Source organism: Seriola aureovittata, chromosome 9, assembly GCF_021018895.1.
Source record: "Seriola aureovittata isolate HTS-2021-v1 ecotype China chromosome 9, ASM2101889v1, whole genome shotgun sequence".
NCBI classification, from domain to species: domain Eukaryota; kingdom Metazoa; phylum Chordata; class Actinopteri; order Carangiformes; family Carangidae; genus Seriola; species Seriola aureovittata.
In genome coordinates, this window is record NC_079372.1 from 21,553,874 (window position 1) to 21,575,016 (window position 21,143).

Consider the following 21,143-nt stretch of genomic DNA (forward strand, 5'->3'; position numbering starts at 1 on the left):
TAAACGAGAGAGAAAGGGGAGGAGGGTATATATAAGGGGGATGGAGCAAAGAGGAGAGAGGTGGGGGGCGCATCTGCACAGTGACCTTTTTCTGATCCAATCTCACTGATGAATCCTAATGAAGGATTTAATAAAATCACAGTTTACAATCTGTCTCTGCATCAAAGCGTGCAATCCAATTCAAAACACAGGCCCATCTACATTTCCAATATTGTTGCAAACCCATCAACCCCACCAAGCCCTTCCCCGAAAATAAGTGCGCACATGTTTGTGGAGAGAGAGAGAGAGAAAGAGAGAGAGAGAAATATTGGCCAGGCTGGAGAGAGTGAGCGGCTGGCGCATTTGTTCCAGCTGTAGCCTAATGTCACAACTCGTCATATTCATTTGGCCTTCTAATGAGGGTAAAGTCAACAAGGTGCAGCATACATGAGTGGAATTGCTGCTGCGGCTGAGCACTAAATGAACAGAGAGAAGTAGACAAGAGAGTAAAAGACACAAAGGACGTGATACTGAGAGAGGGCAAGACACGGGAAATCATTTCAAACTTGATAATGTACAGGGACTGCCATGAGTTCACTCAAACACACACACACACTTTTCATACACACCGGCATAAGATTGCGCTGACATTTCCCTGAAATCAAAAGGGCACACCTGTTACTCTGTCAGTACGCTTGGAGTCTGCAGCGTAAACAAGACGGACGGGTAGATCAATGCAACCGTTTAAATGTCTCTAAGTTGATGCAGTGGAGTGAAGAGGAGAGGACCAACTGCTGTAACGCAAAGCAATGAAAAGACTGGACTCCAAACCTGTGATGCTCAGTAAATACTTTGCAACAGTGACATCTGCTGGTGATAAGTTACAATAACAAGACTCTATCACAACCTTCGCCAGATACCAGACTAACAATTCTACCAAACACACAAACAACTGGACAGAGTTTTGAGAACACCTCAGTGTCTCCAGCTGTTATTTGAATTTATATAATTCAATATCTCTGTGTTTTTTAAATTAAAGCAGAGAACAAAAAAAAACAGTTGAAAAAAAAAAAAGGAATCATTGAATCTTTTTGTTGATTTTTGATTCATTCAGCAGCTGAAAACACTCATGATGGTTTTTCTACAATGGTATTTAATTATTGTTCAGAAAGTTGGTCCAACACTGTTTCAAAAGTTCCCACAGATGTGTTTCTTTGCTTTCACCTGGAGTCTGTGCTGGTCTTCATCATATGAAACCTCCGTCTGGTTCTGTTCTTAGTATTTTGGCTCATTATTTTTGCTGTAGGATGAACCTCTGACCAACCAGTCTGTCTTCCTTAGTTACTTCCCTTTTTCTCACCATTCTGATATCAGTATACAGTCCTACTTCTTGTAGTGCGATATTGTCCTAATAATGTATCAGAGAACAATTTTACACATGAAGTTTAGTTTAGGAACACTACTAAAATAAGAATGAATTTGATCTCCGTTTTACAATTCTACAATTTCTAACAGAAATGCAGTGTAACAAAGCGGGTATTTTAAGGCAGCATTATGGGAAATGGGAAAAAGAGCTTGACCTAAACTGCTACTCAGGATCATTTGGCATCTGCTGCCTCCATTTTGACCTTTCTGTTTGTTTTGGCACTGGAGTATCCCTTTAAAACACAAAAAGTTAACACAGGTAGCTAAATCTAGACGTAATTGTAAAACTGCTAACAGCTAATAACAAGAAAGTACAAACTGGAAAGTTAACATTCGTTAATTGTGTGTTTTTAAAAGTTCTTAAGCCACCACAAAGTTAGCTGGCTGGGTTTGATCTCGTCAACCAGATAAGAAGCTCGGTAACTCTCGGTAACTCTACTAATAGTTGAATATTCTACCAGGCTGGACACCCCCTCCCTTTTTAAAGCCTTGGCAGTCCAGGGTAAAGAATTAAGCTTAAAATTCTTGATGTCATCTCACATATCAATACTGTCAGTTCTAATTTTCCTTTCAGCACTTAAAAAATACCCTTTTTTTTAACGCTCTTCATAAGCCAAGCACTTCCTGTTTTGGATAGGAAACTAGACTTGCACCCACACAAAGATGAGATTACCAAGCTTACATTACTTGACTGCTGTAATGTGTTATTGATCCCCATAGTCAAATAGTTTTTTCATTTTCGCCCGGCAACAGGAAGAGAGCAGGTTCAACTACAGAGCAGATGCCTTGGAGGATATCTCTGCAGGGTGGATGTTTGGAAAAGTGGAGGTTGGTTCTTTGGTTGAAGAGCAACTCACTGCACCACCCTGCTGCCCCAGCCGAAAGCCTCCCTGCCACATCTGCACAGTGTGTTAATGCATAACATAACTCCATCTGCACTGTAGCTACAAAAATGGGATCAAAGCCACAAAACCAATACCACGTAATGGATCAGTGGTATCTCTGAGGAATAGGTGCATTGATTGGATATGAGATCTAATGTCTGACTGCTGCCTGCATCTGAACAGCTGTAATTCCTCTCTGATTAGACTTCAGATTGCAATTACTTTCTGTATCGACAACACACGTTAATGAGACTGTTTGTGCCAGAATCCCAATCTACATGGACTGGGCTGTGAGCATGTACGGTTTAATACGGATGTTTAGGTGAGGGGTACACGCTGAATATTTGCTAATTCCCCTCCTGTGTATGTGTGTGTGTGTGTGTGTGTGTGTGTGTGTGTGTGTGTGTGTGTGTGTGTGTGTCTCCAGAAGGCCTGAGTTGATCAGAGTGTGGAGCGACAGCTGTGCTACAAATCAGAGCCCATTTACTGGTGACAGAGTCATTAAAGCCTGCTCATCTCATAAAACACAATGCACATGGTCAAATACCATTCACTCCATTCACGCTCATAACTCAGTCTACTGGGCACACACACATACACACATCACACACGCTATCACACACAGAGGCATGTGCACGTGCACACACACACACACACACACTAACAGATGCACATACAAACACACAATCTCTCGCAAAGCTAAACCGAGTGTGTCGATTGGAATGAGTGAAGGGGGCGGTTTCCTGTGTGTGTGTGTGTGTGTGTGTGTGTGTGTGTGTGTGTGTGTGTGTGTGTGCGTGTGTGAATCCATAATAAGCAGGGTGATAATGACAGAGGTAAAGGATATTTGCTAAAAGCACAGCAGCAGTAAACACTGTCACACTTTGTCTATGAGTTGTTTTACGATAAGTGCAGAACACAACATACACACCACATCCTCTCTTCTTCTTCTCTCGCTCAGTGTAGCACAAATACGCAAAATATACCCAATATATGTAGATTCATGCAAATCAACTACGATATATATGAACTCTTGTTTTGTTCCTTTCATAGACAACCCTCAGTTTCTTCATAGCTTTACTATGACTTCTCCTGCCACTGCTTCTACAACAGTTTATTATTATTATCACAATCATAGAGATGTAGAGATGAATAATATAATATAATGTACTTCATGGCAAAAGTTTCTGTTTTTAAATTGATGCAAGGAGCAAAAGTAAAATACTTATTGACTAATATTCACCCAGGGCATGCAATGCAAAATATATTTATATTAAGGAATTACTTAATCCAGTGGCTTCAGAAAGTATTCAGACACCTTCACTTTATTGAAATGGTTTGGAGCCAGGACTCTTCTAGAGTTGGCCGTCCGGTCAAACTAAGTAATCAGGCAAGAAGGGCCTTAGTCAGGGAGGAGACCAAATACCCAACAGTCACTCTACAGAGCTTCAGGAGTCCTCTGCAGAGATGGAAGAAACTGCCTGAAGGATGACAATCTCAGCAGCACTTGATTAACCAGGCCTTTATGGTAGAGAGGCTGGATTGAGGCCTCTTTGAGTAAAAGACATAAGACAGCCAGCTGGAGTTTGTCAAACAGTATTTAAAGGACTCTGAGAGCAGGAGGGAAAAGACTGTCTGGTCTGATGAGACAAAAATTTAACGCTTTGGGCAGAGCTCCAAACACTATGTCTGATGAACACCAGTCACTGCTCATCACATGGATAATACCGTCTCTACAGAGAAACATGGTGGTAGCAGCATAAGGGCAGGGGGGTGGGGGTGGGTGATGGGGCTTCTCACCAGCAGGGACAGGGAGACTGGTCTGAACTGAGGGAAGGACGAAAGCAGCCGAATACAGAGAGGTGAAGAAAAGATGCTCCAGAGTGTAGTAGACCTGAGACTGTGGCGACAGTTCACCTTTCAACACAACAGTGACCTGAAGCCAAGACAACACTGTCAGCCTTTGACTGTCCTTGATTGGCCCAGTCAAAACCCAGAATTAAACTCAATCTGTGGAGAGACCTGAAGATAGCAGTTCCCAGACATTTCCCATTCAATCGGAAGGATCTGCGAGGAAGAATTGGATAAACTATTTAAATCCAGCTGTGATAAGCTTGTAGATTACTTGACTTACCAAAGAAGAGTTGAGGGTGTAACTGCTGTCAAAGTTGTTTTCACATAGAACTGAATTAAGGTTGTGAATACTTTAGCAATCCTTATACATTTCTTGTGTTTGTCATGGTGGCTTAGTTGCAAAAATATCAATTTTATCCATTTATTAAATCTACAACACAATAAAGTGTTCAGAAAGTGAAGGGGCCTGAATACTCCCTGAAGCCACCGTATATCAAAGCTTCTACAAAGTCAACATTCAACAATCATTCCAAAGCCCGAGCACAAAACATGTTCTTTAGTCTTTTCATCACTACAGTAATACCTAGCGTGGGTCAGCATTCCCCTTCACATATTTATGCACCATGTTAGAAAGTCCTATCAGGGGATTAATGTGCCATAAGCAGGTGCTGGGGTGTAAAATGTCGCTAACCTCAATCTGATCTGGGGTCAGCTGCTGCACACTCAGAAGGTCATCAGCTCATGTGTGAGCTCCTGGGTCATTCAGTGTGCGTCACTATGAAAACGCAGCTGGGATTTATTCACAAATTTTCATCCAATTTTGTAAAGTCCCGGTCACACCAACATCCAAAGCTGTTTAAATTCAGTCTGAAATCAATCAATTACAACTCGGGGAGCCAAGGTAAATCCACACAAATCCTTCACATCGAGTCCCACTTTGCTGAAATTTGACATGAGAACGCACACTGCTGACCAACAGTGACCAGACGTCACGGTTTGTCTGGGACTGTCCCTGTTTTAAGCTGGGTGTCCCGACTCCTGACAATTATCTGTAAAAAAGTAAAATGTCCCGGTTTTCTTCATTCACTACCAAATTGTCCCTCTCATTATTACCTAGCCCAATATAAAAACATAAACAACGCAGCACATCTGAATTCCACACTGATTGTATGTGTGTCAATCAATCAATGTATTGATGTTAAGGCTGTTGCTAGCTGTCATGCTGAAGAGACAGTTGGTCTAAAGAGCTCCAGGAGACTCACTCCTTCCTTCAGAAGACACCCTGCAACGAAAATGCTGCATTCATAGTGTTCATGGTAAATGCATATTTGTGCATGCACATGAACGTGCAGCACACTTAACAGTTTGGTGGTTTGAAAATATGATCATTGTACGTCTTCTTGACGTCTTCTTCCGTCTCTATTGAGTATTAACTGCTCCACAAAAAAAGAACAAGGTTGGAAGACAGCTATGAGAGAAGAATCAGTGGCATATGTGTGAATGTACTGTGAGCAATAGCAAATCAACTGAATTTATATACTACTTTTCTAGTCTTAACAACCACTCAAAGCGCTTTACACTACTATTCATACAGCACTTTTCCCTTCACTATAGCAAGAGTTTATTCTTCCACCTTCAGTAACTCATATTGAATTAAATTATGTAAAATCCTGAGAACAGGCAGTAGTAAAAACCCAGAGCTGTGAAAATAGAAAGAAGCTCAGGGAGCTTATGTGTAGCACCAAAATGTATATTGTGATACAGCAAGCTTGCAGCTACAGCAGTTCACCAGCAAACGTCTAAGACCAAATGTTTCACAAAGATGTGCAGATGAATTTCAGTGTTCCACCATATGGTGTGACAGGGTCTTGAAGCCGGTCTTCATTTGTTGATCATGAAACAAGCATTTGGAGCTGCTACTGACTCTGATTTCTCTCACATGTATGATCACATGTAATTCACATGTGGGAAGTTCAAAAATACCAAACCCCTCACACACACACACACACACACACACACACACACACACACACACACACACGCACACGCAGCGTCAGTCTTACCTTTCTCAGAGAATGCACAATCCTTCATGGCCTGGTCACAGTCAGAGCATGTGAGAACGGCCGTCAATGACCCGGTGACCTTGAGATGAAGAACTCGGCTGTACATCACCATGCGCCTGAAGAGGAAGAGGAGTTTCTTTTATTGTTCGCCACAGTGCAGCTCTGTTCTTGACAAATTAAATTACATTTCTCCATGAGTTATGTCATCATTCAAAGCCCCTAATGTGGTAAAAATGGCCAAACAAATGTATAAGATCATTTTTAATCCCATGAAGAAAAAAACTTACCTCCTTTCTTCTTCTTTTTTTTCAAATACTTTCAGCTATAATTCCCCATAAGTTTTTTAAACTTTGAAAGCAACTGTAGAGCTGAACGCTCGCCACGATGACAGGACAACAGAGAAAAAAAGTTCCTCTTTTCTTAAAGAATGCTGTCGGAGTGGTTTTGTTGCCACTAAAGCATCCAGGAAGAGAAGAAATCACAATGCTCTCCATTCAGGGGTGAGAGAGAGAGCAAAACAAGGGGGGTCACACAAACCAAAATATGGCTGGGGGCTTAAACTCCACTGAGCATGTGCCATGGAAAAACACGCTATACATTTATTTTGAAAAAACACACATTTATCTTAAGTGAGAATTCTGAAACAGACGTAATATTTAAATGATCTTTTTTAGTTAAAAATCATACTTGTATTTACAGCAGAGACTTAGTTCAAACTTAGAGAAGAAATTAAATAAGTAGCCATGGTGGTCTGGCAGGAAAAAGTTCAAAGTAAATGTAGAGTGTCATTCAGCAAACTGTTATGCCCCAGGCAACTCCAGCAGTCCTACACACAGTTGTCCATTGTCCCGCCTTGTGACTCTAAGTGTATCTCCTCTCAGCCTGCTCCTTTCACACCACTGTTTTCCCCAGAGAGCCGTCCACACCAGAAGCACCGCGGCGGCAAAAAGTCACAAGACTTGCTCCGAGCAAAGTTCAAAATCTCTTTAAAAAAAAAAAAAAAGTCATAACAAATGGATAATCCCAGAAAATGCGTGAATGGAGCTGAAATCCACAACACACATTTGTTCCCAGGGTGTAAAACTATTAGTAGTAGTACAGCAAGGAAGCCAGATATAAACACTCACCTGGATTTTGTCGGTTGAAGTTCGTTGGATGCTGGAGGAGGTGAGGACAGGTGGCGGAGCTGCAGTGATTTCCCTAAACAAACACACACGGGAGAGCACCTGCAATTCAAATGGAGACTGGCACTGAAAACAAAACTAAGGCAAGTCTCGAAAACCTGCATTTCCCTGCATTTGAATAGAACACAAGGACTTTAAAACGCTCCATGAAAGTCACTGGGGTCCTGGAGTTAAATGACTAATGGTGAAAATGAAATGACTTAGCTCATCAAAGAATGAAAAGTTAGTCAGTTTCATTTCACTGCCAACACATCTGTGCTATCAGCTGTCTGTTGGTGATGCAGTAAAAACTCTCTTTTCAAACATTTACAGTAAATAAGAGGTGGTTGAACTGGTCTCATTTTGACTTAAGCTCTTTCACTGAAACAGAAAACGCCTGCCCTCATGTGGACAAACGCTCAACATGCAGCAGCTGGGGTAAAAAGAGAAGTATTACTCAGCATCAAATAAGATGCAAGAATCAGAAAGTAGAGGAAGTATTTTGATTTGTGTGCAGGTTTGTGGTTTGGATGGTTTATATTTAAAGTAATGTAGTAGACTTTTTATTTTCCTTAAACTGATTAGCATGGTGAATGCAACTGTCTCTCATTCATGAAATACATGATTTTAAGTTTTTTAACCTCTATAGTGGTGTTCTTTCACTTGCATTCTCCATTGAGGTCAGAGGTCAAGTAGACAAGAGGATAGGTTACTGGTGCAATAAAATCAAGGACCTATCAGATTTCACTCTAACTGTACTGACTGTGTACGCTACAGTTCTGCTATCACAGCTGTCAAAATCTGTGACCCATTGCAAATATCATGGGATCAGAATTTTCGCTTAACAGCTATGAAAATGTCTGACCCTATATAAATACTATGCTGGAACATTTTTGTAGCAGCTGTGAGAATACAGCAGGGCTGCAGCTAATAACTGTTATGATTAACAATTAATTTGGTCTATGTAATTTGATTAATCATGTGTTATAAATTTCTAGCACTAAAGTAGGATATCAACTATGACGGCCGGTCTTGAGGGTGGACTCTGTGTCAAAGTCTCTTTTTATGACCTTAACTGTTTTAGTTTATATTGAGCTCCTTTGTTTTAAAGTTGTGTTTGATCAAATAGCGTCATTGTTTTCTATGTGTCAAGTAATGAACACACAGAAAACCTTGGGCAAGGCACAGGATTCTTAATCAATTGGTTGTTCAGTAAAATGTAATAAAACAGTGAAAAAGGACCATTATTGATCCCTGAAGCCCAAGTTTACATATTAAAATTGTACAAACATGTTGAGTTTACAAAAACTTGGAAACTAGGAAATACTCACATGTGAGAAGCAGGTGGGCTACCAGTTTTAGCATTTTTGCGTATAAGATGACTTAAATGCATGGTTGCCTAATGGTTTATAATAATAACCAATAGTAAAAATAAAAATGGCGCATAGTCCACATCTAAAAGTGACTGTCATTCCGTCTCTAATCAATAAATCAACTTACTAATTTCAGCCTTTCAGCATTGGTTGGTTTCCGGGTGTATGGGGAAATAATGACACTGCCAGTGCCCAACAACAAAGGCCCGAAGCCCTTCTGTTGAGGGAAGACCTCTTCAGCCATTTCACCACCTGCCTGGTGAAGTCAAACATACAAACAATATGCAGGCATCAACATGGCTGCACCGACACCTTTACCACAGAACAACAAACTGTCCCCTATCAGTGTTAGGTTTCAACCGTCTCCCCCGTGTGTGTGTGTGTGTGTGTGTGTGTGTGTGTGTGTGTGTGTGTGTGTGTGTGTGTGTGTGTGTGTGTGTGTGTGTGTGTGTGTGTGTGTGTGAGAGAGAGAGCATCCCTGACCGTCACTCCACTAGCTTACCCTATTGGCCGACCACACTGCACCTGTTCGAGCCTCCCGCCAATCACACACTTCGGCCGCTGTGCTCCAAGATGGCGGCTTCCAGTGTTCCGTACAACACATCATCGCATTTGAAAGCTAAATATCTTTATCTCTCGACCGTTTAAACCCATGAGGGGGCAGACCAGAAGGAGCCGAGCCGGCCTGAGTTGTCGCCGTTGAAACACGGAAACGGTTTCCCCCTGTGGTTTGTTCATGCGAGGACCCGGTGTCGGTGTCGGTCTGAAGGGGGTTGTGTTATCCGAGTATGGCCACCGAGAACAGGATCAATTTTTGGAGGAAAAACGCAAAGGTTCCCGGAAGGTGGGTTTTCGTAACTCTCTCTTTCTTATCGAAACAGCACCTAGTTATGTTCCTTTAGTAAGTTTCAGAGGGATCCTCGTGAAATAACGTATTAAATATCACCAACGGTTACAGCTTATTTTAGCCTGAATCAACTCATAATCAAGTGCATGGGGATATTAGCTTAAAGCTGAGCTGATAAACTGACGTTAACGTTTAAAACATCACTGCAAATACCTAATGAATAGTCATTACTTGACCGTATTGTAGTTGTGTGTTTTATTACATTCACTCCTGGACCTCACAGACCTCTCTAGCGTTTAGTTTGAGTGTGTGTCAGCTGAGAGAGACAGACCTCCATCTCTCTCCTCTCGGGGTGGAGGTGTCAGCTGTCACAGTCCGTGCACCGCCCGCCATATGCTCTCTGTCTGAGCTGACACACAATATGAGCTAGCTACAGAGAAGGAGACTGGGTCACTGCAGTAATCTCAGATCTCTCTCTTTTTCTTTTTTTTTTTTTGTAATCTCATAATGGGGTTTTGTTAGTTGAGTCATCAGAAGTTTAATGAAACACATCCTCTTTTTGTGGCAGTTTTATTGTCGACTAAGATGACCAGCAGCTCATCCTCAAAAGCAGTTAGTCATGTCATTGTTCATCTTTGGTTCGCAGGGGAAACAAGTATTACAAAGTGGAGATTATATGATGTGTTATGGAAAATGGTATTATGTTATTTATGGGAGACAGCACATAGACCAGTGTTTGTAATTTAGGCCTAAATTAGTTCAAGCCCCAGTTGGTGGCTCTCATGTGTAACTGGGTCATTTAACCTTGTTATACATAGTGAGAAGGTCATTCAACAAGACTTACAGGTGATCTGAAGACATCACCTAATCCTCAAAGGCTCTTCTAAATATCTGGATGAAAATATCCCATCTTCTACACCACAAAAAAATATTTTTAACCCATTTCTCTGTTTCCTAATCCAAGTATCTAGAAATGGTGTATGTCTTTAATGTTTTCGTACAACACAAGAAACATTTTATTGCATTATTTTGTATGAAAATATAAAAGTATACATTATAATACCAATATAGATAAATATAACTCATAAAATACATGTATTTTTGTTTTGGTTCACATTCATCTCTCATTTCTGGCAGCCATCTTTGTTTGGATTATGCCAGAGAGACACGATTTGGTAAACAAAAATGTCTTCTTGTGCAGCTAATGACATCAAGAAGGTAAAAGGGTCTGTTAAGATTACATAAGTGTTTTGTCAGAGAAATGTATGCTTACCACTGTGAATTGAATGTAATCGTAATAGATGAGAGGCATAAACAGGCCAGTCCCAGCCTGTAGTGTTTGCTCAATTGGCATCATGGTAATAGGTTATAATTGTCTCTGAGTATCTGCAGGTATTCTCATACATACATACTTTTTTATGCTACTCAACCTGCACACTAAACTCATCATAACACACAACTTATTCCTGCATATGTGCTTGTGTTTATATCTTTATTGACTTGTGTGACTTCATGTCTATGAAGACTGAGTGGCTGTCCTGCCCTGGCTCCATGCATCTGCCAGGCAGAGAGGGTGGAGTGGGTGGGTGGGTGGGAGGGAGGGCAGTGCGTTTGGGAAATCTGAGAGGAGAGGATCTCCAAGGAGAGGGCGTTGTTGCCTTTGTCACACACACTGATCTTTCTCAAACTGTGGTGGGCGGAAGGCTGGAAACCCAAACACAAACATGTGTTTGAACAAGAAAGCGAGCAGCTAGTCTCACTGCCTGTCCTTGGGCCGCTCCTGATAAAACAAGTCTGAGGCTGGTAAACAAGAGACTGTGGCACTGCCAGATAATCAGCAGGCCCAGTTCTCAGCCACCAGGCTTACTGTCAGTTTATTCATGCAAATGACATGAATTAGGTTCATATCTCTCAGCCTCAGGTGTGAGAAGCCACGAAGTCCACGTACTAGTAGTGATATTCATTGCTAAAGAAACATTTTGGATAATCGGTGATGTTATATTTGGAGAATAGTCATAGAAAATTCCATTATCCCCCAATCTGTAAACGTAATCCTCACCAGAAGGAAAAGTGTTCTTCAACGAGCAACAATCAGTCTCCCAGTAACTTTGACCAAAAGCTGCCACTCAGATTCACAAAGTCAGTCTGAAAAGTGAATGGATGATTTATAAGTAAATTATTTGATTACAAGACTGTAACCGATATCTGATTTGTGCTGTTGACACAGACACAGATTTCAAATGCACTTCAATTCCCACGCTGTGTAACCACAGCTCTAACTGAAGTTTTACTATTGGGCATGAAGCAACTGAATCCGGTGATTTCTGTTTGGTGAAAAAATATCTAAAAGTGTAAATGTGATGGAGAAGGCTGCAAGGAGAGGAGATGAGGAAAGGAGTGTTTGTTGGTAATTGTGGGTCTGGCCCGGATCCCGTCCTGCGACTCTTCAATGTGCTTTGTGTCGCCAGAGAGTTGGAAAGAAGCTGAGCATTAAGATTCTCACATCCGCTGAACATAATGCCCAGCACAGGGTGGTGATGAACATGGGGGCTCTGCAAGCTGTCCCCTAGTTCTTTTCAATGCTCACTAAAAACAGCACAGTCTAAATAAGACAGGGATAGGGCTCTTTAACTAGAGGGAAGAACTGAGCTGTCATCCTGGTCATGGAAGGCAGAATATGAGGCTGTATATGCTCGTGTCTGTGGCTCATAAAATTCCCCCCACTGTGTTTCAAGCTTTTGCAAAATCATGCAGAAACACACAAATCTCAAATTAATCCCAAACTGCTAATTTGAGTTCGCAAATAAACCGTTGCTTTCCTTTGTATGGTTTGCTTTTGTTGGTGGAAATTCACATTATCCATCTTGTTCCTTGTAATAACACTGGACACAGTGTGTATGGCAGCCAAGTGTAATTTCCATCTGTGGTGCTACTGATTTTCAAGGTCCCATATTGTATAAAATGAGATTTCCATGTCTTTTGATTATAAAGCAGGTCTAGGTTCTATATTAATACTTTGAAAGAATCAAAGCGCTCAGTCCACAGGGAAATGCACACAGCCTGTATTCAGAAACTGAACCTTGAAACGAGCTGTCAGGACTTCTGTTATTTTGTGATGTGACAACAGAGCAGTCACTGCCCACAGCCATGCCCCAAGCCCTGCCCCCCTGGACCCACTATGTGTAGAAAGAGAAACACATACAAGGACAGGACATGTGTCAGCCAACGTTTTTCTGAACAATAATTACTGATAGATCTTCTGAAAGGTTAATCTTTGACTATTAGCACTAGCCTGGTCAAAGACTTGGAAGCTGCATGTGTTTTTCTGCACAGAGGTGACAGCATTTTACGTCATCTTCTACAGTGTACAACCAGTTTATGGAGCACAGCACCCACCCCTCGACCCGCGATTGCGGCGCACGTGAGTGCTCAACGTAGCTGGACTGCATGGCGTCATGTTATCCACATGGATGCATTTTATTTGTGTCGCCCCCATTTTCAGTCTTTTTTTGCAGCTGTTTGCTTCAAGGACTTGAACATGTGTGAATTGCATGCACTAGTTCTGTGCCTGTGTTGAGAATTGCAGTGTTTTATTGCCCTTTTTTGTTGGATTTGCAGTTTTCTTTTATTTTTGTTTTGGTGATCTCATCTCCTAAAGTTCATTGTATAATAAGCTACTAGTGCTGCCATGAGTGAGACTGTTCAACTCTCTTGATCTCTGGATCGGTCCCCCTGCAGGTATCCCAAAGACACAAAGCCCAAGTTCAACAATCTCAAGTCTAAAAAGGCCTCAAGCTTCCACGAGTTCGCCCGCAGCACCAACGATGCTTGGGACATTGACGATGAGGAAGATGAGGATTTCCTCGGGTCCCCTGCCCCAGCTTCATCCCTGCCATCAGGCCTGCACTCTACGTCCACACAGAACCAGGTGGCTAAAGGACATAGTTTTTTCACTGAGCAGCTACAGGCATTGAGTTGGTCTGAAGCGACAGGAGATGTTCTGATGTGTTTCTTTTGTATTCACAGCAGCAGCAGCAGAATCAGGTGGGTGACACAGAGAGCAGGACTTCACACAGACTGGCCTCTCCTGGCTCAGACGCTCAAAACCTCCATGATGTTCAGGAGGAAGATGCAGACTGCGAGCACGTCAATGGCAAGGTCGTCAAGTCTAACAGTGAGGCCCACCTCAACTCGTCCTCAGGTACGTGGCCCATGTGCTGCAGCATTAAGACCTACTGAGCAGCTTATCAGGTGATTCATAGTGAAGATAATAACAGACAGGAGGGACGTCACACTGCTGACTGCTGAGGCTCTTATCCCCATGTGCACTAATGTGTTTTCAGACTCTGGTCAAACAACCAGTGAGTTTATTACCATGAACACAGTAGTGCTGTGTATTAACAGTGTATCTTAAACTCTAAATTAAGAGTAATTAAAGCCCACATGAATCACACATGAATAATACCATATGTCCTGAGCGTCAGGCTATTCATCAGTCCAGCAGATTGCTGTGAATAGTCAGCATGTTCACGGGTCACCTGGATCTCTGTTGACAAGTCTCCCACTGAGTCTGTGCAAGCAGGACCCGGAGGCTACAGCCAGACTGTTCAGCGTGACTCATAAACAATAACACCTCTTAGATCACTTCTTAATGTGCAGATGCCATTTCGTGTGCAGTTTTCTTGTTTTATGGAGTTTTTGTTCATTTGTTTTATTTTATGTGGTTGTTAAGTTTCACAGGGACAACATAAATTTAAAAATTCACAGAAAAAGATTGCATTCACACTTCATAAACAAGAAGACAACATTTTTTAAATTATAAAAGAGCTACAGGATGGTCTGTGAAGATAAATAGATTAGTGCATATATTTCTATAGGGGTTTGATGGTCGATGCTTTTTGTGTAACCATTTAAAAACATGGTGAATCTGTTGATTTTCCAGTTTAAACATGTATATCATGCCCCACTTTAATGGCTTTAATATTATTTATTAAAACACTTTGTAACATAAAGTTTTTATTTGCTACTTTGTCTTGCGTGGCCCTCTACAGTTCGCTCCACGCTGCAGAAGCAGCAGTCACTCCCAGTTCGTCCCATCATCCCGCTGGTGGCTCGCATCTCAGACCAGAACGCGTCAGGGGCACCACCCATGACAGTGCGGGAGAAGAGTCGGCTGGACAAGTTCAAGCATCTGCTTGCTAGTCCCAACACTGATCTAGGTACAGCATGAGAACAAACATCACAGCCACACACTTTCACACTGTAGATATGGAGCAGGACCGACACACTGAAGTGGGTTAAACCCATGTCAGAGGTCTGTCTGAATGCATTAACCTGCATCAGTGAGTCATTTTAGAGAAAGGAGAAGGTGTGCCTTCTGACAGTGGTATAACATGCTTGTTTTCAGCCGGCCGAATATAACATTTGTTTCAGTGATCTGTGCTGTGGTTTGTGTTGATAATGTGTGTTTATATGTTGCTCTGTGCTGTTACAGAGGAACTCCGGAAGCACAGCTGGTCAGGAATTCCAAGAGAAGTCCGGCCGATCACATGGAGGCTTCTCTCTGTAAGTCTCCTGACTTTCTTCTTCTCTGCATCTTTGCTGGGTACCAAGCCTCATCTCAATAGTCCAAGTTAGATTTTCTAGCCTCTGTGCAGCCAGTTGCATGCCTTTTAGAAAATGCTCACATGATGTCAAATGGCTTATCCCTCCAGGCAACCTTATCTCGCTTTTCTCTTATCTCAAATGGTCAGCCTGTTCTGTTCCTCTGAAACTGTTCACGTCATCAAAAAATAAAGTTTCATTCTCATCTGTGTTTTCTCTTCTGTCTCTGGTTTCTGACAGGGCTACCTGCCGGCCAACAAGGAGCGCAGAGAGCTGGTGCTGAAAAGGAAGCGAGAAGAATACTTTGGTTTTATAGAGCAGTATTACCACTCCAGAACAGACGAGCACTATAAAGACACATACAGACAGGTATTACCACAGTTTGAGTTAACAGGCCTTTAGACTGCTGCTATTCATCTGTCTAACGATATGTTAACACCATATTATGATTTTAAAGGAAACGGTTATCTGCTTTGAATAACATCCCCATAATCTTTCTTCCTGTTAGATCCACATCGACATTCCAAGAACCAACCCCCTGATCCCCCTGTTCCAGCAGCCTGTTGTCCAAGAGGTAAGATTACAATTACAAACAGTGTGTGAGCACTTCATAATGGTTTAATTTGTTGCAGAGAGATTTACCACTGGTAAAGGCATTTTCTCATGGTGTCTTTTTCGAGGTACCAGGAACCCAGACTTTGTTGGTTTTTTGTGTTTGAGTTTGTTTTGGTTCATCTGTCAAATAAAGATTGAAGCAGGATCCTGAATCATGAAGCCAGATTAGTGGGCTACCCAGATATCTTTGGGCCCAAGGACCGTGATGAACTGATAAGATTTTAGTGGTCAAAGATCGAGGTCAATGTGACCTCATAAAACACCATAACTCAAGAATTAATTTGCTAATTATGACAATGGTCAAACGTAAACTTCACTGTGACATCATAATGTTCAGCAAAAACACTTTGCTGGCCAAAATACACTCAAGACCTTTTATTAAATTCCTTCAAAGTCTTAACTACATATAAATGAGTCTGGACAGACATTAACTTTAAACTTTATGGAGGTGCAACATTAAACACTCACTCATAGTACTTTGACAGTAATCAGATGCTGATCAGGGTGATGTTGAAATCAGGAGAAACTGCTGTTGCATTGATTCAGTGATCTGTACTCTGTTAGTCAGTTTGTCTGTTCATTTAGAGTTTTACACATTGAAACTGTTGTAAAAACTGGACCAAAGAAACACTGTAATTCATAACCACTGGAAGTGAAAGTTACAAATCTTAATGATCCCAGTGTCTCATAGTAAATGAGGTAATCTAATATTTTGTTTTTGTCTTTCTTCCCTCAGGTGTTTGAGCGAATCCTCTTTATCTGGGCCATCCGTCACCCAGCCAGTGGCTACGTCCAGGGAATCAATGATCTGGTCACACCCTTCTTTGTTGTTTTCCTGTCTGAGTTTGTCAGTAAGTTGCTGGAGAGAAAATTCCTGCATAGACTTATGTCAGCTTGGTGGTGATCTGTTTTATGTGCCTATATTATACAGTGTTGTTACCAACCTCAGTAGACAGGAGCTTTCAGCATCTTGTGCAGATTTTCCTCTATGTGAGTCGGGCGATTTCTGTATCATTCAGTGTTGTGTTGTTGCAGCGGAGGATGTGGAGAACTTTGAGGTGGCAGCGCTGCCTCTGGACACCCAGAGAAACATCGAAGCTGATAGCTTCTGGTGCATGAGCAAGCTGCTGGATGGAATACAGGTCTGTTCATACACAAAAACACCTCAGTGAACATAAAACAATAAAAATGTGCCCGGTCACTGATGATTGATTTTCCGTTCAGGACAACTACACCTTCGCTCAGCCAGGAATCCAGAACAAAGTGAAAGCTTTGGAGGAGCTGGTCAGCAGGATAGATGGTAAGTGGATCTTTTTCTGTGACATGCTCTCAGTTCATACGTACAGAATGTGATAGAGGGCTGTGTTTGTGCGTTGCCTGTCTCCAGAGGACATTCACAATCATTTCAAGAAGTATGAGGTGGAGTACCTGCAGTTTGCTTTCCGGTGGATGAACAATCTTCTGATGAGGGAGCTGCCCCTTCGTTGCACTATCCGTCTCTGGGACACCTACCAGGTAGAGCAGAGAGCACATTCCCACTGCTGCAAACATGCTCCATCACACAGTGTTTGTTCAGTTTACTGGGTTCAAGTGTTGTGTTCCTGTTGATGGTCGTAGTTGTTCTGTTCTCCACAGGCTGAAGCAGAGGGTTTCTCCCATTTCCACCTCTACGTCTGTGCTGCTTTCCTCATTGAGTGGCGCAAAGAAATTCTCTCCATGGTTGACTTTCAGGTACCACTGTCTCTGTCGTTACTCACACAGGCGCAGATTTATTGTAAAGACAGGTTTATTGAAGCAAAGACAGACTGAAACCTTTTGATAAGCAACTTGAATTGATAGTGTTTAAAGATTTTATTTTGAAATGCATCTGTCTGAATTGATGTGGTTTGAATTGCCCTCTTTTAAACAACAGAGGTCAGTTTCAGGTTTTACATGACTGAATTTGATGTGAACACTTGGATTTTCTATGTTGCTCATTTTAACTTCCCTTTCTCAAAACACATGACTGACAGAAAATAACCTGATAGGACAGCTGATCAGTTCCACTGAGGCTTGATTGCTCGTCCTTCGTTTACCACGTTTTTTGTTCAGTCTTGAATTTTCTGTGTCTCAATTTCACCCACTTCCACTTGAAAAGTTGGGAAACATATGTCCATGTTTTTAGGAGGTCATATGATCTGACACAACCTCATCCTCTACAGTTATCAGGTTAAAGGGACAATGTTTGGATCAGTTACCTACTGTGTTAACTAGCTCACAGCTAGCTTAACTAGTATACTTTGTGTTGCAGCAGTAGCTCAATGTTTCTCTGATGAAAGATTTAGCTGATGCTTAAAACATCATTACAAGGTATGCATTGTGTACATGAACACCTGATTCCATTGTCTCGGAACTAGATTTTACAAACTAATCCACATACTTTATGTATTCCTGAAATGTTATGTAAACTCTACTCTAATGCTGTGTAAACTATTATTAACTGCTACCTTGTAGAAGTCTTGAAATAATTTTCTGTTTTCAGGGCCTTCTCATGCTACTGCAGAACGTTCCCACAATCCACTGGGGGAACGAGGAAGTGGGTCTCCTCCTGGCTGAAGCTTACAGACTGAAGTACATGTTTGCAGATGCACCGAGCCACTACAAGAGATAGACTCGGGGCGTCCACATCACAGCAGACACAGTACTTTTAAACTTCAGATGGAACCAGACTGTGACTGGATGGACTCACACTGTCTGGCCAGAAAGTGTTGTCTCTGCGGTGACCTGGAAGAGACTGATGTATTCAAGTGCAGCTCCAGGAGACCTGCAGGGTGTAATCTCAGAGCCACTAAACTTATCCTGTGAAAATGAAGTCCGCTGAGTATCACACACTGGATTTGGGTTTATGGTGCAGCCGTAGAGCTCAGTGAATATGAGACTATTTGCAGTCGACGCACTGCACCGTATCAGTGGACTGTTACAGTATGAATAACCACAGCTATGCCATTTTGGTTTACTTGTACTGTTTTTGGTCATGCAACATTGATTGTCTCTCAAGTGGAGTGTACACTCAGAGGTACATGCTGTGATACAAAGGGATGATGAATGTTTGTGAAATCATCCTCTTAGTGAAAGATGGTATCTACAGATTCTATTTTTTTGCAGATTTGTTTTAGTAGATGTTTTACAAGGAAAGAAATAATTGGTTTAAGCCAGGCAACAACAACCTTGTCTCTTTTCAAACTGATTTAGTCTGACACTGGACTTCGGGTTTCCCACACTTTTTCAGATAAGAGAGCTTGTTTGTGAGTAGACATACAGTATATTTTGGTTCAGGGTTACCAAATCTGCACTGTACAATCAACTCATCAAAGTCCCGAGTTTTGGCCTCAATCAGTCAGTTTAATTAGTTGCCAGTTCTGATATTTTGGTTTGTATTTAGGTAAAAGACCTAAGAGTAGCATATAGTAGGTACTGTTTTGGTTGAAGGTGGAGAAACTGGTCTGGTATCAGTTTGCCTACCTGGTCCTGAAGAGTTTTTGGGATTGGGAAAGATTGTTTGGAAAAGCTCTGAGGCTCTTGGGTTCAGTTCATATGTCAACAATGGTAAAATTAATATTTTTACTGCCCCTGAATAGATCAGGAAAATGTGAGAACTTCTGGATTAATGTCCCCGTTCATATGTCAGTTGAAAGAGATATAATTTCATGTTGGAACTGACTTAGATGAATCTAACTTTTATTATATTTTAGACAATTGAAAGACTGTTTTAGTTAGAGATTGTGGCACAAGATGAGACTGTGTTGATTTTCCCAAAACTCAGTTTTTATGCATAACAAAGAGAATAGATGTCTTACAAATGATCTTATGATAGTCTGTGAAGTATCTAATTAAAAACCTGTGGCCACTGTAAAAACTACATATTATAACAAGTAGTAAAAATGTTCCATTTCCTCAGTTTAGCATAATTGTTAAATAATAATTGAGATATTTTTTTTAATTGAGGAAGTGCCCCTGTCAATGTTTGTTGGAAGACATTTAGTCACACCATCCTACCTGTGGACACAGTGCAGCTCAGAATACATGATGATGCCTTTGTTATGAGCATTTGTAATGTACTCCATCCTTTTAATGTAACATGGATCAATGCTTTGTCATTAATGCTTGTGTTTTATATTTGTTCCAGGTTCAGGTTAGGGTGCTCTCATATCTCCTGTGTTTATTTGTAACTGCATTTGTTGTGTGTGCGTGCTACTATGACTCATCTACCTTCATTACCAGTGTTAATTATGACACAATGTATGTATGAAGAATCAAAAAACATTAGCCTTTGGTAAACTCAGTCATTCCTACCATTAGATGTGTGTAAGGGGTTTTGCTTCAGTCATTTGCTTCATGTGAAAATCAGGATTTAAAATCACTGTGGACCAGATGCCTGGCTGTTATCCTGGTTATTGTCAACTACAAGAAATGTATCTTTCATGAAAAGTCTTAAATCACATCCAGAAATTATCCAGTCCCTCTGAAATACGCTGTTTCAACTGTAGATTGAAGTCTGAGTTACTTCATGGCATTATATTAAGTGAAATGCTACTAAAGACACTGTGGTACTGAAGTAGACCTTTTTTTATTTTTGGAAAAGTCTTACTTTCATTTACCTTTTATATCTTATATCTATGTTTATAGCTCATTCATTGTCGGTTTTTGCATTATTGAGCCACCTGTACTCTTGTTTTGCTCACCTGAAACATGTCATGTTGTGAGTGTTACAGTTACAGTATACCCTTAGCCTTGTGGTAGTTTTTCTTCATTCAGGTGCAATGACTGATTGTTTCCCTGCCATGATGGTGTTGTTCACTCCATGCTGTGTTCATGTAAAGGTCACGTGTCCTCAGACATGATGTTGATAACTAAAGGTTGACAAAATGAAAATGTGTTGATTTGTTCCAGAAGTGTTCCTGCTGTTTTTTCAACAATAACATGCCAATCGTTATCTGGCTAATACAATCTGTGCTTCAATAGTCAGTGCTGGCTTCAGGCTTTTAAAGGAATAATTATTCAATTATTACAGTACCTGCTGTATATTAACTTTCTGTTTATATTAAACGATTGTTATACAAGTGCCAAAATGAATTTATGTTTTGATATGTGTACAGACTGTTTTTTTTCTCCTTTTTATTTCAGAAAATCCAAGTAATCAACAAGAGAAATAAACACAACAGCAGCTCATTTAAAAAAATTACAGAGGAAAAATTACCTCTTGGAAATGAGACAACAATACTAATAATAACTAGAAAAATTCCTGGAGATATTTTGAATGTGCCTGCTGCTTGGTGCGTGTACTTCAATCCTCACGT

The 21,143-nt window shown here is 41.2% G+C and overlaps 1 protein-coding gene across 3 annotated transcripts; it reads left to right on the top strand.

Moving 5' to 3' along the window:
- Positions 1-9,281: 9,281 nt before the first annotated feature.
- Positions 9,282-20,919, top strand: tbc1d22b (TBC1 domain family, member 22B). Of its 3 annotated transcripts, none has more exons than XM_056385828.1 (14): positions 9,282-9,585; positions 12,953-13,009; positions 13,327-13,516; positions 13,615-13,789; positions 14,640-14,807; positions 15,083-15,153; positions 15,433-15,561; positions 15,701-15,766; positions 16,544-16,658; positions 16,843-16,949; positions 17,032-17,107; positions 17,195-17,322; positions 17,443-17,538; positions 18,329-20,919. In XM_056385828.1, the coding sequence occupies exons 1-14, from the start codon at positions 9,530-9,532 to the stop codon at positions 18,455-18,457; spliced, it is 1,563 nt and encodes a 520-aa protein (XP_056241803.1). In that variant the 5' UTR covers positions 9,282-9,529; the 3' UTR covers positions 18,458-20,919. The 3 variants fall into 3 exon arrangements, with proteins under 3 accessions (XP_056241803.1, XP_056241804.1, XP_056241805.1); XM_056385829.1 differs by having other exon boundaries at positions 13,618-13,789; XM_056385830.1 differs by lacking the exon at positions 12,953-13,009 and having other exon boundaries at positions 9,283-9,585.
- Positions 20,920-21,143: the final 224 nt, after the last annotated feature.

What these genes read in the sequence shown, in the direction of transcription:
- tbc1d22b (XM_056385828.1), top strand. Translation starts at nt 9,530, where the DNA reads ATGGCCACCGAGAACAGGATCAATTTTTGGAGGAAAAACGCAAAGGTT. An exon ending in ATAAAGACACATACAGACAG is followed by an intron (nt 15,562 to 15,700) that starts GTATTACCACAG and finishes TCTTCCTGTTAG; the next exon opens with ATCCACATCGACATTCCAAG. An exon ending in TCTCCATGGTTGACTTTCAG is followed by an intron (nt 17,539 to 18,328) that starts GTACCACTGTCT and finishes TTCTGTTTTCAG; the next exon opens with GGCCTTCTCATGCTACTGCA.